Source organism: Rattus norvegicus, chromosome 3 (genome assembly GCF_036323735.1).
Source record: "Rattus norvegicus strain BN/NHsdMcwi chromosome 3, GRCr8, whole genome shotgun sequence".
Lineage (NCBI taxonomy): Eukaryota > Metazoa > Chordata > Mammalia > Rodentia > Muridae > Rattus > Rattus norvegicus.
Window position 1 is genome coordinate 158,585,757 of NC_086021.1, and position 18,377 is coordinate 158,604,133.

The window sequence follows — 18,377 nt, forward strand, 5'->3', positions numbered from 1 at the left end:
ATTGACCTTATGACTATTTAGCAATGAAAAAAGTAACAGGAGGCTTGCGACCCATCAGCCCAGCAGGGAGATATGCCAGGCAGGGGATCCGCTAATCAGCAGGCCCAGGTTGCAGAGCCAGTACCTTTGCCTTACTTTGTGCAGCTCACTGGGAGACACCGCATGAATCCTGAAGTTCTGCAAGTGTTTCCCGTTTGCTGCAGATGTTCCCAGACAGTGCCCTTGGAAGGGGATTTAAAAGACAGCTGCCCTACAAGCCACATCTGTTCTGTGTGGGTGGTGCTGTGTATTTCATTTACTTGGGTGAAGGAATCTGCACATGTCTTGGTGGCTCGATGCCTGTGGCCACTTAAACTCACGAGGACCCTACAGAGGGTTGAGCAAAGGGACGCATTACAAGCCATGATGTTCTTATTTTCTCTGTCATTTTTCTTGAATTTTGAAAATCCATTTTAATCATACTGATTAATTATTTCAGCGTCATGCAAGAGCAACTCTGTAACTTCAATATGTGGCTCAGTTAAGAATGTGCAAAAACACTTATTGTCCTGAAACCCATTTCTTTACTGCATAAGGGACCGTGCTGTAATTCTACAGAGATAGGTAAAGCCAGAGACTAGCATGCTTGGGTGTAATTAAGCAGCAGGTCTCAGCCTTGATTATCTGGAAAAATTTTAGTACCTCTGTGCCTACTGCCACGCCTCCACAGCCATCTTGGAACATAGCATTTAAGAAGCAAGGTCGTCAGAGTCCTGGTGGCCAAAGAGAAGGAAAATATAAGCATAGCTGAAACAAAACAATTTTATGTGCAGTTGGCTATGAGTTCAAGTACCGCACAGAGCCTGGAATGAACAGAGGGGCTGTCTGAACAGTGTTGTCATTTGTCAAGGGCGTCAACCTCTCCCAGCCTCACATTTATTTGCCCACTCTAAAATGGAAATGGCAGTAACAGCTGAATGATTTCTAGAGTTGCCGCGAGACACAATGACCTCAGTAGCACAAACTTCTTTGTAAATTAAACATCAGAACCTCAAATCATAAAAGCGAAGAACCTATACACATGTACAAATTTGTTGCCCATGAATCAAAACCTCCACCCACACCAGGACAGCTTTGATCTGCAGTTTGAGAAAGTGAAGGCCCGAGGAAAGAAGATGACCTTTGCCCTGTGAGTGTGCTCTTAGACCCTGGTGGATTTGTCACCGGCTAACCCTCTCAGGCACTTCCTGCAGAGGTGCCCTCCAGCAGTACAGTTCATCAGTGCACACACACTTGTGGTCAGGGATTTTTTTTTCTACCTCACTACTTTTCAAGATCTAGAAGCCCTAGAGGTGACAGGACTGAATGTGGAAAGATACCATGGAACAGACCGAGCACAGGGTGTCCGTCATCCTGATGGGTGATTCCATGCCAGGCAGGGCCTGGACAGTGCAGCCCTGGAATCTTGTATGAATTATGCATCTCTGCCGGCTGTTTTGATTTTCACTTCAGATAGCAATAATGATAGTAATTTTCATTTTCCTTTACTGTTCCGGAGTCCATATTGGGGGTTGTGTACAGAATAAAATGAATTGAAATTCCACAGATGTGGTTCTGTGGAAATAACACTGTATAGTCCTGGACACATGGAGTGCAGACTGCACCAAGCAGGGGACTCAGAACTGGGCAGAAAACAGGGATCAGCAGGACGGAGACATGATAAGGAACTGTCCTTATAGTCTCCAAAGATGACTTTTGCTCTGAGAACTGAAAGTAGGCGACCCCTATCCCTCAGCCCTACCTGTATATGGTGGAGAGAACCAGCCCTGTGTGCTTAGTGGGTCATCAGCTTCTATGGCAGGGCCATCCATCCCGGACATCTCTGCTTGTTAATTGAATGATCCCAATGCCCCTTGCTTGTTTTCTCTATTAACTAAACAGAAACAAAGTTCCCACACACAGTTCCTGACCTCTCAGTGCAGGACAATGCTGTCTGCCTGGTAGCTAGGGTTTCCAGAAGTTTTATGACATAAATTATGAATGGAACAATTTTCTGGGTTTTTTTTTACATTTATTTATTTATTTATTTACTTACTTACTTACTTATTTACTTATTTTACATACCAGTTGCTGCCCTCCTCCTGCCCCCCTCCAGTCCCTTCCTCTATCCCCCCTTCTCCTCTGAGAGGGTGGAGGACTCCTCTGGGTATCTCCCTACCTTGACGCATCAAGTCTCTTCAGGGCTAGGTGTATCTTTTCCCACTGAGGCCAGGCAAGGCAGCCCAGCCAGTGGAATGGATTCCACAGACAGGGAGCAGCATTAGGGGCAGCCTCCACTCCAGTTGCTGGTGAGGAGGACCCACAGGAGGACCGAGCTGCACATCTGCTACATATGTCCCAGGGAGGGGGAGGGCCTAGGTCCATTGGCATCTGTTTATGAGTGGCTGCAGGCTGCTGTGATAAATGGGTACCTGGTGAGGCAGGTGTCAAGTGGAATCATCCCACAGCCAGCTCCAATGTATATACTCAATGGTCTCCAGCTTGTGGCAGGATCTGAAGCATAACGGCCTCTTTGAGGAGGAAATGATGTGTTAGTGCTTTGTTTTTAGAAACAGTGTCTGGAGTAAGCTAGGGCTCCATCTTTGTGTGAAATAAAAAGTTTGGGAAGGTAACATTGTTTTTTGATGAGATAAAAATCAATAGTGGGTGGAGCTAGCCAGGGGTATTCAACTGGGAAGTAGGCACGCAAGGTCCTACAAGCTGTGGAGGTAGTGGTTCTCTCACTGCTGAGTTCTAGAATCATCCTTCCTGGTATTCCCAGCCCACTCACCAAACCACCTAACAGCAGATTCCTAAGAAATTCTCACCAGGTCTATGAGAATCCCATGGGCCACTGTATCACAGTGAAGGGAGAACGACATCTATAGTCTGCTTCTCCCAGAACAGCTGTCAGATTCCTGTGAGGGAGGCTGCACATCTGTATGGAGCTCGAGCCATTTATATCCTGACTCACATCAGAATCAAAGGAAACTGAAAGGTTTCCAGAGACAGCAGTTCTTCCTCCATCCATACTATCCCCACCATGTACGGAGTGCAAAAGCAAAATGCAGCTAAGGCATATATCTCCTGGATGTCCCCCAGGGTTATCATTTTTAATATCTATAACCCCACACCAAGATCCTGAAGCTATGTGAAACTGGATACTCCTCTCTGACTTCCCAAATAAACTCACTGTAAGTCTAAGATGTCCTCAGTTCGAGTGTATTTAATACCTGGAGAAGGCTATGAGAAACTTTTACAAAACTGTAAGTTGAACCACAGTGAGCTGGAGGACCATTTGTACGACAATTGTTCCGTCTAAGAGCTCTGGACTGGGAAGGCCTTCGCTCTTCCTGATCTTGGTCAGTCTTGTTTGAGGTTTACCCTTGCAGATGATCACAGTCACATGACCATCAGCAATATCATCTAGAACAGCAGCCAGGAAGGGCCTGCTTCAGCCTGGTGGCATTTGGCTCCTTTTTAACTAATGTCCCTTCTTTTCTGTCCACTGTCTCTGCAGAGTGACTACTCTAGCGACACAGAGAGTGAGGACAACTTCCTCATGATGCCTCCACGGGATCACCTGGGACTCAGTGTCTTCTCCATGCTCTGCTGCTTCTGGCCTTTGGGCATCGCGGCCTTCTACTTGTCCCATGAGGTAAGGCCCCCATTAGCTGGTTATATATACCACAGGGTGATGTTCATACAAGCACACCATTGCCAAGGAAGCTTGTCCATTGCAATGGGGGGGGTGAGTGTATGCAAGAAGCTGGAGTATCTCAGAGTGCCAAGTAGGGTTCTTGTTAGGTTGCCTTACCTCCTGCTGACTCAGTTTTGTCCTCATAGAGGTGACACTGCCTTGAGAAACAGAACTGATGACCAAAGCAGGCATCCAACCTGCCAGAGGGCAGATGGCATTTGCAGGCTTGACTTCTAAATGAGGCTTGGTGTGTCACTGTGGGGAAAAACATCTGGACCCTATTAGAAATAACATTGGAAACATTGAACCTGTCTAGAAGGATAAAAACGAGATTTGTTTTCCTAGTTAAAGGCTCATTTTAAAAAAATTATTCATATGACAGAGCCTGGTTCCCAGCAACCCATGTGGACCCATGCTGAGTGGGAGACTCCGAAGGTACCAATTCCCAGCCCATTTTAGTATACTATACCCCATTGCAACCCACATTTTGAAAGAAAATTTTCCTAGCAAAGAAAGAGACGTCCTTCCTATTCTTATGCATTAAAGAAAGGCATTTATATACACTAATTAAAGCATGAAATTACCATCACCACCTCCCATAGCCATTGTCCAAAGCAGAATAGGGAGAAAGGCAGCCCCATGCAGTACAGAGTACTAGAGATTCCAGTGCCTATGGGGATTGTCCAGGTGGTGAGGACCCCCTAGGAAGGCCATGATACCCTTGTTTGCTTAGAGAATTCTGAGACTGAGGCTGTAAACAACTGACAGACATAATTGAAACAGATTTTTCCTGGCTTGAACATTGCTTTCCTACCTAAACTAGTAGTTGCTTCTTGATGGCTTCTGAATTAATGAATCTTAGACTGCTGTGGCAAGGGAACCCTTGCATAGCTCTCTTTGTGTCATCAACGAAGTAGGAGGTACGGTGTGTATGTGGTCGGGTGTAGTGGGCACCTATGTAATCAGACAAGGAGGGGGGAACAGGGCACAGTGCCTCTTCTGTGCTGTTCCTTGGTCTCATTCGGGAAGATAAGCATTAGAGTGAATGAATGATCTTGGACCCCTAAGGTCATTCTGAGAGATTGTTCTAGAGCCTGCCCTAGCCCGGAGGGTCTATGTATATATCTCTTTTGTGAATGTGCTCTATGAATGCTGCAGACCATGATTTCCAAGTATAAACTTGTGTGGATATCCAGATTCTGGGCCCAGGAAATTGTGAGATGAGGTAGGCTCAGATGAGCTTGGCTATCAAGGTCTCCAAAGACACTGCTCATACCTCACATAAGGGTTTGGAGAAAGACCTCTTTGAGGTATCCATGGATAGTGCAGTTTGCTCCTGCCTATATAAGCAGTAACCTAAGACTGGGTTAGATAATAAGCCTCACTAATAAAGGGGAGGTCAAGACAGTGAAATGAAAAGAGGCAACTCTTTACTCTTCAAGGGCTCTGTGGTTCCGTCTCATGAGCTAAACATGCTACCAACTGCTTCCAGACACTGAATCTTGTACTTCAAATTTGGGACATCACAGAATACGTAGTGTGTGGCTCTCCTGGGTGCAGATGCGCAGGCAACAATGCATGAAAAGCAGAGCTGAGCTTTGACATCAAGCCTTGGAAGGGGGGTGGTGTTCTTGTCTCATGTTCCACAAGCAGAGGTGTCACCTCTTCCCAGGGTACTAGGAACGCTAGATAAATGACATACGTTGAAGAATGGTGGCGGGGTGTGTTCACACCAGAGACCAGCTTCATCATACCTGCTATGATCCCAGCCATATTGCTGGGCTAGTTGAGGTAGGCTCAGAGGTGCTTGGCCTCCAAGGTCTCCAAAGGAACTGCCCATACTGCAGATGAGGCTTTGGAAAAAGAACTGTGAGTGACCCTCCTGCCTGTATAAGACCATCCCAGTTGGTCTCTGCCTCTTCACATATCGTGCAGTGAAGCCCTGTCCTCTTCTAGGTAGAACAAGTTGTGGCCAAAGTTATTACAGCATTCAAAATCTCATCTCACAAATTAAATTGCTCTTTATATGGTAGGAACCTCTTAGAAGGATTTAAGGTATTTAATACATTCAGTGGACAAGATAGTTTTTATTGTTTGGCAGGAAATATGAAGCTTACCTTCTGTACCAGCTTCTAGAGACCTTGTTTTTGGAAGTAAGGCTCAAACACTTGCAGAGGGTAGGGATGAATCTGTGCTGGTGGAGAAGGGCGAGATGGTCCCTGCTCCTCTCCCTCCTCCCCAGCCTCCCTCTGCACTATACTTAGATAATGGGTTCACTGCTGCTGAACCCAGAGCTGTCCTGCTGTTTCCAATAGAACTGTCTGGATGGAGTCTCTTTTGAGGGGCCTATGTCCAAGTGCTTTTTAGATGGGGCTTCCATGCTGAAACCTTCCCGTAACCTCAGCCCAGCCAGGAGGCTGCTGTGCACTCTGTTTATGCCTCTGCGGCCCAAACTGCAGACAGGAAAGAAATCTCCAGGCCATTTGAGGAGAGCCTGCAGCTGCCAGGAGGAGAGTGCATGGCGTGGAACAGAACAGACACACTTGGAATCAGGCTCTAAATTGAATCAACACTGACCTGGACACTGCCAGCTGGGACTTCTAATCCTGGGGCCTGGAGGGAGAAGCCCGGTGCCTTCTCTGGAGGTTCTTTGCAGATGTTGTCAAGGCCCCCAGAGTGCTCAGCTGTGGAGCCTCTCCCTGTGGGGGCGGGGGGGGGGGAGCTACAGCCCAGCCCAGCTGTATTCTGAAGCCTTGCTCCCCAAGGCTGTGGCGCTGCTTGCAAGAAATCTTTGACATTCATATGCAACTTGAGCTGTTTGTTGCTGTGTTCTCTTGTTCCTTTCCCACAAAAAAACTGTCTCTGTATCCACCAGAAACTCTACTGTGCCTATTGTCAAAGCAACAACTCAGTGAGGTTACAGAAATACACAAGACTTTGAGGAAGCTAAGCGGAGGTGGGGGTTCGGGGTTATTAAATCAGTGATGAAAAGAATGGATGGCTGTCCTGGTCTTAAAAACTTGGGCCTTTGGGGTTCTGTCTTCTTCTAGGCAGATCCTTATTGATGGAAAATCCGTCCATGCTTATTTCCTGGTCCAGAGCATGGCATCAAAATAATTTTCTCACCCACAATTTCCCAGAGGAAGCAAATTCAGAAAGCACAATAGTACCCTGCTGGGCACCACAATTGTCCGTGCAATGCAGATTTGCAGGGAGGCATGGGGATGCCTAGAAAGAAGTGAACAGGAATTCTGAAAGTTGGGAGATCAAACAGGAGGGACCCTGCTGAGCGCTCAGTGTGTGTCAGAGACTACCTCTCACAATGTGCCCCTGCTAAAGAAGGCTCTGGTCCCTCTCAGAAGAGAATCCTTTAGGAAAGCACACTGCCTTCCCAGCATAGATGTGCTCCTCTGGAGTGGGGCCCGGGAACCTGCCTTTTTAAAAAAATGAGTTTACTGCTGATTTCTTCAGCATTCAGTGTGAATACCCAAGTGATCTCCTGGAAAATAGGGTCACAAATACCCTGTTGTGGTTGAGGCTGGGTTTGGGAGGTTCAGGATATAGAGTCTGACAGGGAAGCCTATCACTGTGCCCTGAGATGTAACAAAGGACTCAATATAGAAGCAGAGCAAGGGCCTGGACTGGAGCTTTCTGCCCACTTCATTTTCATGGTGTCATCTGTCCTCTAATGAGAGCCAGTTCTATAAACCAGTTTATAAAGAAAGGTATGGGCTGCACAGATCAAATTAGAAACTGGTGTTTCCAACCTAGGTTGAGAGGCAATACAAACTCCACATTTTGCTGAGTGCCCGCTGTAAGACAATTAATGCCCACACTTTATCTTCTTTAATCCCTCCAATAAGTCTAAAACTGAAAAAAATTAATATCCTCCTTGAAGTGGAAAAGAACGTTTTAAGGCTTAAAACAACTTCCAGAGCTCAAAAAGGTAGAAAGCACAGGGACACATAAGGCCAAATGCTGGGCACTTCTAGCCTTTAAAATGAAACCTGCTGCAGCAGAACTCTTATCTATGTACGTGCACTCCTAAAATCACAGGACTCCCCCCTCAATCCCCTGCCCCCAAACCCCACTTGAAGAATGTTTGCCACAGGGATCCCAGGGGGAAAATGGTAGTATTTGACTTTGTGGGCCTATACTCTGTCCCTTGGAACAGATGGTTGACCCGTCCAGCGGGTCCAGTTATTCAGGGTTCTGAAGGGGCGCTACCCTTGGGCCAATGGGGGGGGGGCGAGAGAAGAAGGAGACCAAGCAAGATTCTATTGTCAAGGTCTCGTTTATTGGGATGAATGCTACAGCTTTTAAGGCTTTCAGGTAGGGGGAGTGACCTTTGTGAAACACAAAGGAGGGGGAGATGAGGGTGTAGGCAGTGATAGCAGGAGGCAAAGAGGTCAGGTGGTAGATGATGAGGTCAGGCAGTGGAGACACGGGATGTTGACTCAGGAGATAACTGATATTTGCTTGGGCTGAAGCATCCCGTGAATGTTATCTTCCTTTGCCGTAAATTCATGGGAGAGGCTTTTGTCCCACAATCTCGAGGCTTTATGGCAGTCATCTTAGAGGAGTATGTGTGGCCATGCAGCCAAGAGTCACGTAGCCACTTTGAGCTATACAGTCACAAAACCGCAGGCCCAAATCCAATACGGCTCCCTACAGATGGTGTCCTGAAACTGCATCTGGACATATTCTCCAGGGCCTTTGGTTCTGGATCTATATCACAGCCCATGGGTTTGCATAAGTGCAGTGACTAGCAGAATCTTCTCTTTGAGGCATTTGTTATGCCTTGATTTCATTTCATTTCATAAACTGCTTCTTTCCTTTACTAACTGCAACATTAGAGCAATAATTAAATGGGAGATGGGTACTTAGAAGCAGATTAGGAACTTTATGAATAGGGGCAGCAAAAGGAACCAGGAAAATGAGGAGAAGGAGGAAATGTTAAGATACTGAAGATCTGAAGGAACAGGAGTCCTGCAGAGCCAGTCAGCAACTCATTGAAATGTACCTATGTGCCAATGTCTACTGAACAAATAGAATGTGTCAGCCATGATCCAGGTACCCAGGATGCTGCAGTAAATAAGACAGGTCAAACTCTCCCTCTGTAAATTTGTACTTCCAGTGAAGGCAGGCAGTGGACAAACAAGAATAAACCCAGAGGAATATGAAGGAGAGAGAGAACATTGCAAATTGATATGGGAGATAAAATTTTAAGGAGTGGTCATAGACGGGGATGCTAAGGAGCTTGACAGTTCATGACAAGAAGCACTTGAGAAATACCCTTCTTGGCAGAAACAACCAGGACAAAGGCTCTGTGATGGGAACTCACCCGGCACTCATGAAGAATGTCCTGGCATGACTGAAGCCAGGAAACTACTGGGTGTAAGAGTTGGAATTGAGGACAGAGAAAAGGAAAAGTTCTCGTGAGTGAGCAGTCCCAAGGACCTTGACCTGTGAGAATGAGTTGTGATCACTTCAGGGCATGATGAGCCATGTGCTATTGCAACCAAAGGCAGCAGGCGGCAGAGCTCTGAAGTTAAAGGGTTAGTGTCATTGTAATCCAGAAGACAGCCAGTGGGGCTGGGCCACTCCTGCTTCCAGGCACTTTGTAAGTAGAGGAACGTCTTATGGAAGAATAATGCCCTATGAGCCTGCCTTGAGATGTGAAGGGAGAGAAAATGGGGGAGATGGGGCATCACACAGCAGGAAGGTCGGTATATCAAAGGAGCAGGATGAGGCTGGAGGTTTGTCTTGGCTTCAGCAAGTCCATGGGCATGGAAGAGAGGCACAGGGCAGGTGGATTGAATATGTATGTGGTTTGGGATTCAGGGGAAAAGTTGGGATACAAGCATAAGCCCAGGCAGAGCTAAGACTCATGAACCAGAGAGAACAGTGAGGAGGTAGGTGAGCATAGGAAAGTCCTCAGAGACTAGAGTGAGGGGCGATCTGAGGAATATTCTCCAGAGGGGGTGGGATAGAACCCTTCTAGAATCAGAAAGCCATGCCACAGAGAACAGAACAGCAGAACCTGTAGAGATGTGTAGGAAAAGCCTGTGGGAGCTGGAGCATTCTAGTTCTTGATCTCATATTGGTCACATACGAAAACTCCTGGGGCTCTAGTCACACTCGTGATTTGTAAACTTTTATGTAAGTTTGTTATACTTCAGTTAAAAGGATGCAAACAAGCATGGAGTACAGCAGCTGAACATAGAACACAGAACAATGCCCTTTGAACTTTGCTATGAGTAGACATAAGGCAATATTGCATGTTAATAAAGAAATGTAAATGGCAGTCTTTTTGTCTGTTTGCTTAATTAATTTTGTAATGCTAGGCTTTCAATGGAGGGCATCCAGCATACTAGGCAGACTACCACTGCACTCAACCCTGGTCTCTATTTGTTTTGAGATTACCATACATGTGCATGTGTGTGCGTGCATGTACATTTTGTACAGTGTGTTTGTGCAAGGTTTCTTCAAAGACATCAAACAGCATAGATGTTCCATGCTGAAACTGATGGGAGAGGCTTCCTGGAGAGCTCCTGTGTGAAGGTGAGCAAGCATGAGAAGAAGGGTCATCCCTCAGAATCCCAGGATTCATCCTTAGTTGCTGACAAAATGAGGGTAGGGTACACATGGATGGGAACCTCTCGCCAGGAGAGGTTCTGCTTCCTGGGACAGCCTGAACTGAAGTAAAGGAGTCTTTTCTCAGAAGAAGAAAGGAGCCTGGGAGGTAGATTCTGGGTAATAAAAGTACAGGACAGGAAGAAAGGGCTGGGAGCATTTAGAAGCCAAGTTGCTGTGCAGGAAGGTGTATAGGTACCAGGCTTCCTCCAGCTGCACCAATGGGAACAAGGCTACAGTTTCTTTAACACAGAAGACTCCTTCTGTGTGTTTGCTATGGAAAACATAGAGCTCAGGACAAGGACTCTGTTCCACTTCAGAGGTTAAGACACAGAGTAAGGGAGGGAGAAGAGGTAGAGAGGGCATAGAAAAAAGCAGAGACTGGTCACAGAACCCTGTCCACAGCTTCCTTAGCCACCCTGGTATTAGGCTCAGTAAGTTATGAACATAGAGATTGACTTGATCCACAGCAGCCATGTTAGAGGTAGCATAGGTCTCACTTTGTATATCACAGAGTCCTGTAACGAGGAGAACACTGAAGGTGTAGATCCCTTCCCTCTCATTCTCAGTGAAATAACAACCTCAACAGGAACCTTCAGGGCCTCATGTGCTCTTCCTTCCCAACCTTGTCTATCTTGGTTCTGTTAACTTAGAATACAACCAAGCTAAACCACGTGATGCGAGTCTCTGGTTCTCAACCTTCCCAATGCTGCAACCCTTTAATACAGTTCCTCATGTGGTGAGCCTCAATGATAAAATTAGTTTCATTGCTACTTCATAACTGGAATTTTGTTAGTTATGGAGTATAATCTGAGTGTTTGATGTGCAGGGTATCTAATATACAACCCCCAATGGGGTCACAGCACATAGGTGGAGAACCACTGCAAAAGGAGCTCATGTTTTCTCTGGAGTGTGAATGTTTCACAGTTTGGATGTGAAGCCTACCACCAGCTCCTTCTGCTAGAGCACATCAGGAGAGACATCCCTATCTCCAAATGAAATACATTTGTGTCTCCTCTGTCTTTTCCTAAATACTAATGCTGGTTTCATATGGCTAGCTTGTAGGATTCCTGTCAGTGATTTCAGCCCATTTTCTAGGAACACAAAGCTAAGGAATTCTTTGGACCTTCTACCAGGACATTGCTCAGGGAGTAGGTATGACTCCTCATAGGGCACCAGATGATGCCAACTGTCGCTGAGCTTTTATCCATGTCTAAGTCAATACCCAGGGGTCAGACTTGGGGTTTTGGGGATGTGCCCCATTTGTTAAGTTTCTTTTTAATGGAAAAAAGCTAAGGTTGGTTAGATGCCTTGAAAATCTGTTATAGCAAATTGTCGGGATTTTCCCCTCCATTTGTCAAACTGCAGGCAGAATAACGCAGGTTTTATATGTTTATGTGCTTACTTTGCCAAGAGGTCCACTGAAATTCATTGAATGTGACGCTTCCATTGAAAATATTACCTTCACCTTAGAGTTTGTCTATGGGAATTACTCCTCACTGTTTCTTTAATTGACCACTGTCCTATTCACAGTGGCTTACCTGGCATCTGGACAAGTCCTTCTGGTTCTCAGCTCAGTCTCCAGCCCTAGGCAGTCTCTGCCTTGGGTGTGAGGTGTCATTACTCACACAGCACTCACCTGCCTAAAGAACAGACCGTGGAAGGGAAAGGGCCCAGCCCTTGTCACTGGGATACTAACCTCCAAGGAAACATGGTGTATTGATGCCTGGCATGGTTATGCTGACTATTGAATGTTCTGCACTTTCCAGGAGACCAGGGTGATGATTTCTCAGCATTCTCCCCTTCTTTCCTTTCCATCCCATGCTGCTGTACCCTCCCTTCTGTCCTCTTCAAGCACACAGTTGAAAGCATGCTCTGGCATTGCCCCCAGGAGACAGGTAATAAATGGCCACCGTGAAGTTTTGGAGAGAAGGCTGCCAGCCAAGGATATCTGACTTTATACTCTGGAAAGGGATTACACATGCTTCCTGCTCCCTGTGCTGATGTCTCAGGCCTTGGCTTCCTTCCCAGGGCTGTGTCCTGCCACCTCACACTTCTCTATTGAAGCTCAAATGTTATTAAACAGCATAGGATAGCATCACATTTGTTCTTTTCCTTCCGACATCTCCATTTTCACCTTGACCTGGAGTGAAACTTTTTCTCAGAGGGGCAAAGTTGGTCTTTAGAAGTGAGGGCTGGTGCTCAGGCCCACTGTGTCTCCTGGGAACACTGAGACGTGCTAAGTAACAGATGAGTTAGAAATGAAGGAAAGTCTCTGAGCCCCTAGCTCCTCCAGACTCCTCAAGATTGTGGCACTATTGGAAGTACTAATGACTTATTTGGAGATGCAAACTGAGGCCAGCACGAGATGAAGGACAGTGGGAAGGAGGCTGAGGAGGGAAGGAAGGAGGACAGGATGCAGCCTTCTAGTGATGGCACTGAGTGTCAGCACAGCCTGCTCCTGGCCTCCGAGGGTTTCCTTACAAACCCAGCAGCCAAGGGCAGGGGAGGGAGTTCATAATCCACGTCCTAAAGGCCATATCTAAGGTCTGTCCCATACCCACCTATGCCCTGGGCTCCCAGGCTGCACCATCTGGCTCTGTCAGATTCAAGGGATTATTTTTTTAAAAAAGGGGCTGAACGGAATACAATTTATGGTATTCTTCATGCTTTCTATATATATGCCATTGTTATGTAATGACTACAGATATAGTTAAATAAAATAAGAATTTATCCGTTTGTTTACTTGTTGTTTGAGGGCAGGATGCCATTATATAGCCCAACCTTGCCTTGAACACATACAATCTTACGGCTTCTATATCCTGTGTTCTGAAATTAAACACCTAAACCATCAAGCTTGTTTATTGTCTTAAAGCAAGTAGCCAAGTAGTCATCACTAAAGTTAAGAAATAGGATCCTCCTGATAGAGGAACTGGGTACTGTTTCCCAGCTTTTGCATCACCACAATCGTGATCCAACCCAAATACCAGGAATGACCTCCTTAGGGCTCACTGGCTCTCTTGTCTTCATTGTTTTGCTTCTGAAGTTTGTAACCCCAACTTTTGTCTCTTCATATTTCCTTACTTCACTTGCAAAAGCCCGTGGGACTCCAAGGACATTGTTTGCCTTTCTCAAGTTTCTAAGGGAAAGTTGCTCCCACTTCACTATTAGGAAAGACTGTCTAAGTCCTGTCTTTCTGTCATAAATGGATTTTGATTTTATTTGAACATTTTCTGTGCCAGCAACAAATGATCTCTGAGTGCTTTCCTGTCCTATGCTAATGTGGTATGTGGACTGGTGAGAAAGCATTGGGCAGCCTTACATTTGGAGAACACACCCCTAGCCTACCTTTCACTCCCTGTAGAATTGCGCTTCTGTTTGCCTGTATTTCTGCTTCTGATAATGGAGGTTGTTCCTCCATTATCTCTTGCTGTAATTTCTTCATTGAGTTTTGGCCTTGTGGTTGCGCTTCTTGCAGAGTCTCCTCTGTGCTTGTTCTCTGCAGCTTAAAATGAATCACTGACTAAGTTTACTCTTCGGTGAAGTTGACAGAGCTGTCTGTGCCTAGGGTTTTATTCACAGGAGGACCTCAAATTAATGATTTAACTATTTTAATGTTGTTGAGGCTGGTTGGCTAATTTTTTTCTTCTCACATTCATTTTGAAAATTGTCTTTTTAAGCTACATATTTGTGTGTGTGTGTGAGAGAGAGAGAGACAGAAAGAGAGAGAGAGAGAGAGAGAGAGAGAGAGAGAGAGAGAATGTGCATGTTCAGATGTGCCTTCTCTGACATTGAGGGCTATGCAACCTGCAGAACAGATACTTTCAAGGGGCTCAGGACTACATCATTCTGGGACCCTAGCAATCCTTGAGCTCTTAATCCAGGCTCTGTTGTGTAACACTCACTGGCACCATTGTTAACCTGACTGCTCCTACTGACCAGTGGCTTGGCTGTGAAAAAGAGCCCCAGATGTACTTTATAGTACCTCATTTTATTCCAGGTCCATAGGAAGAAAATGTTTGTGGACTCAGAACACATAGAATGCTGCAGCTCCATTTCTTGTTGTTCATTCTCCAGGTACTGTTCTGAGAACTGCACACTTCAGCATCCTGAATTACTGAGCCAGTCCCCATCCTACATTTCTACCTCTGTCCTAATTGATGTGCATCACCTACTCAAATGGCAGGGGACACAGGAAATGCTGGTGCAGACATGACTGGAGCACTGGGAATTCTTTCCATTGGTGCTTAGTCAGGACCCAGCTTCCAGGACTCTCTTCTTTGTTAGAGCGGGAGTGTTTTCAAGTGTGCAGGTTTTCTGTGGCCTCAAGACTCTATTTGGGGAAGTTGAAATTTGATACTCTGCTCCCATTTACAAGTTGACCATTTTTGCTTCCCAAATTGGCGGCTCTGCAATCCTCTGACCCTTTGCCCTGGCAGTTCTTCTACATAGGAAAAGTAAGCTTATTTTCTCCTTTGGAAAAAAAATGTGAGGTTGATAAGGCTTTTGAATCTGACTTTTGCCAGTATCATATAAAACATCAACTTCACTAATCCTTTCCAAGATAGGAGTTTGGGTTTCTTTTTTCTTCTTCTTTAGTTCAAAATAGATGGGTGTGTAAGTGGATGGATGAAGAGAACAACACATTTGCCTCCTAAAGTCAGTCATACCATCCTTCAATCCTGTAGGCACTACACTTGCCTCACCTTCCCGATGATTTGATCCCCATCCTCCAAGAGTCTTTGACTCTTGCCTTGTAGTTCCCACCTACTTGGAATTTCCCTTAGAGTCAATCTGCTGCTGGTGAATCCTCTCAGTTTTGTGCCTTTGGAAATATCCTCATGTCACTTTGATTTTTGCACGTGTGACCATGCGGTGTGGAAATCTAGTTGATAGGGCCCTCTTTCTTGCTTCAACTTCTGCCAAACCATGGCCTTGGGTTTATATGCCTTGGGTTTGTATACTGATGAGATTTAAGATTTCTGGTTCTGCTTCCTCAGATCAGCTAGGCTTTTTCTAGGCTCCACTTGCCTTCCCAGATTTCTGAGCCATCTCTTGATCATAGTTTCTCGATCATAGTAAGAACATATTTTATAGCCTCTGACTGGCAGTATTCATTTACTTTCCTTTTCCTCACATGGCTTAGCTCTCAGGTACGTCATCTCAGAGCACAGATCACTATTTTTTGGTTGGCTCAAGACTTAAACTTGGGTCTCTCTTGTCTCACAAAATAGCAAAAACATACTTCCTTGGGCACCACTGTGGGTCAGGCAAAAGTGTTCCTGCATGTGTTGCCCATTTTTCTAGATTTCTGGCCTTTCCCTGATCGTGGCCTTATAACCATCTTCTTTCTTTCTTGCTTGCTAAAATATCTCTTAATTTCTCTATGATGTTTTTAGATGTCATCTATCGAAAGATTGCTAGTTTGGCATTACCCATAGCATAAATCTATACTTGTGCTTCTTTAAATCATTCAAATGGATAATATCTCCTTTTCCAGCATCAGTATGTTAATGCAGACTGGTAAAGTTTCACACGAGGGACTTCTATTATCAATTGCTCAAATTTCCATCTCTTTTGATGCTAATTGAAATATAAGCTATGTTACGCTGCGTGGAAAGTGCAGTCTACTGGGGTTGAACTGTGTGAGAAATCTGGCAAACCCTGTTGCTTTTCATTGAAAAGCCAAGCAGGGAGAAGTCCCAAGTTCAGTAATGCAGGGAATCTCTAAGCCCAGGGTCTGGCCCCTTGTGCATGCTCAGTCTATGCAGTTGTTCCCATCTGATGCTTTCTTCTGTGAAGATGAATTATACAGTTTCTAAGTACAGTGTTACCTAAGGCTCTCAGATACAGTTGAGCAGGACTTGCTCCAGCAAAAAGCAAATCCAGCCACCCAAATGCCTTGAGTAAATGCCTTATGAACATGGTGGGCAACCAGCACTCACACTACTGGGGTCTCTAGAGCTTTCAACACAGAGCCAGCCTATTCTCTAAACTGTTCCCCAGGAGGGCATAAACTTCTTCTGGTCAGGTGAAATGATTCCCAGAATATCTAAGCCCTTGGGCCTCCAGTTCCTTCTTGGAAATAAGACAGGTAACCAGGGTTGGACCCGGACTTGATGAGTCGGACTTTATGTGGTGAAAGAGGACTGATGAGAAGCTGAGAAGACAGAGTAGGTAGGACCTGAGAGCCCTATAAGCAAACTAGAATTGTCCCAATAGGCATATTATTTAAAGCTATGGAGCATTCCTCTGCAAGTACGACATCAGGAAACTAATGTGGGCAAAACAGAGTTTTCCGAAAATGACTTTCCAGGGAATCTTTTGCATGAGGAGAAAACAGAAGAGTGAGCCACTGCCTAGGCACTGCTGTACAGACCTGAAGCACACCTTGCTTTCCTGGAGATGAGTGCTAAGGAGAGATGGTCAGGCTATTAGCACCTCACCTCACTCTTTGATGTTTCTTTGGCTGATATGATTATTTATCCTGGATTCTCTCAAACATCTAAACCCAATGGACAGGATATTTCCAGAAAATATCACCTATCCACCTTCCTAAGCCTTTCTTTCAGAAAAACAAGTCAGTATGTTTACCTCTCTAAACCTGGGAACAAAGACAGGCTTAACAATCGTTATTCTTTTAAATGTTGTGATCCACATGAGCCTGAAGGCCATATGCTATGCACACTGGATAGTGTCTGTAACAGTCACTTAGGGGGCAATGTCCTATGCACCCCACTTGCCTCTTCTGACCTCAAGTTTATTACTCTTCAATGTCAGTAGATTCGGAGTAAATTGGATCCTATGGCTGAATGCACCCCATAAGCACTAGTTGATTCCATCAGCTCTAGCTTTAATTTTACACCTGAGAGCCACAGCCATCCAGGTAGGGAGTTGGGGGTTGTATTTGGAAAATGAGGAGATTGCTGTGGTGGGAAGAGAAAGTGTCCCAGGTCTGAGAGTGGTGGGGAAGAGGAGACAGGGCCATGTTGACAAGGACAAAGTAGGTTGAGAGCCTGGGATATCTCAGCTTTCCCAGGCAAGTGACAGGAAAGCTAAGCTGACCGTGAGGGAACTGCAGTCGCCTTTTAACTCACTCACAGCACTGATGCTTCAGGCAGGTAAACTGAAAAGCCTGACAGAGGGGACAGTGTGTCAGGTGGACATGAAGAGGTTGGCTGCATTCAGATCAATAAGCATCAACTGTGAGCTTCTTCTCTCTCTTCCCCGCTCCTTGCCTCCCTTTTTTTCTTCCCTCTCTCTCCTCTCTGCCTCTGCTTTTCTTCCTTTCTCTCTCCTTTCCCTCCCCCATCTCTACCTGTGTTTCCATATGAATATTTAATATGCTGATTGTAGCATCTGTGGCTTGTTTTGCAACTCCCAGATTTAAACAATTCCACATAAATATTAATGTCAGGATGCAGCCAAGACAGAGCAGATTTCTGATCCGCTCCTTTTTCCATGGAAATCCATGCTGCAGGTGAGTCGCTGATTTTTTTTTTTAAACTTGTTTGGGTGGATAAGTGAACAAATCCTGTTTGATTTTCCCTGTGGCCCGTTGGATGGATATGTTTTTCCAGTTGTAGGAGAGCTTCATGTGAGTAATTAGTGGTGATTCTGTGATTAATGGTATATAGTAGAGAACACATGCATTGACTATTGAGAGCACGGTTGGTGCTCTGAGAACCTGTTTAGCAACCAGAGTTGAAATGTTTTACGCTGTGCTTTCTTCGGTCTGGGTTTGGGGCTTGCTCAGAGTCTGTTTCAAATGCGTGATGCTTTTTACTAAATGATATCACTGAAGCTATTCATTAGAGTGTAGAACGCCTCCAACAGCAGGGTGGCTCACACACCTCCTTTGCGTGTCTTTGAACACTAAGTCTTCTATATGGAACTTTTGGTACCATGAGGGCACAGTGCCAGAAGCTCCTGGTTTGGAAATGGCATCATTGGCCATTTCTGAGAGTGTTAGAACCCATCTGGCTAGGGCCTGGGACATACTTTCATTTAGGAATGCTCTCCA

The 18,377-nt window shown here is 45.5% G+C and overlaps 1 protein-coding gene across 12 annotated transcripts in view; it reads left to right on the forward strand.

Annotated features, from left to right (window-relative positions):
• Syndig1 (synapse differentiation inducing 1) overlaps positions 1-18,377 on the forward strand; it is a 203,701-nt gene that overhangs the window by 94,283 nt on the left and 91,041 nt on the right. For all 12 annotated transcript variants that reach the window (XR_005501940.2, XM_017591918.3, XM_039105481.2 and 9 more), the window contains one exon: positions 3,539-3,676. Coding sequence is in view for 11 of the 12 variants with exons in the window: in XM_017591918.3 (XP_017447407.1) it covers positions 3,539-3,676 (138 nt within the window). In the remaining variant the exon portion in view is untranslated. The remainder of the gene's footprint in view (positions 1-3,538; positions 3,677-18,377) is intronic.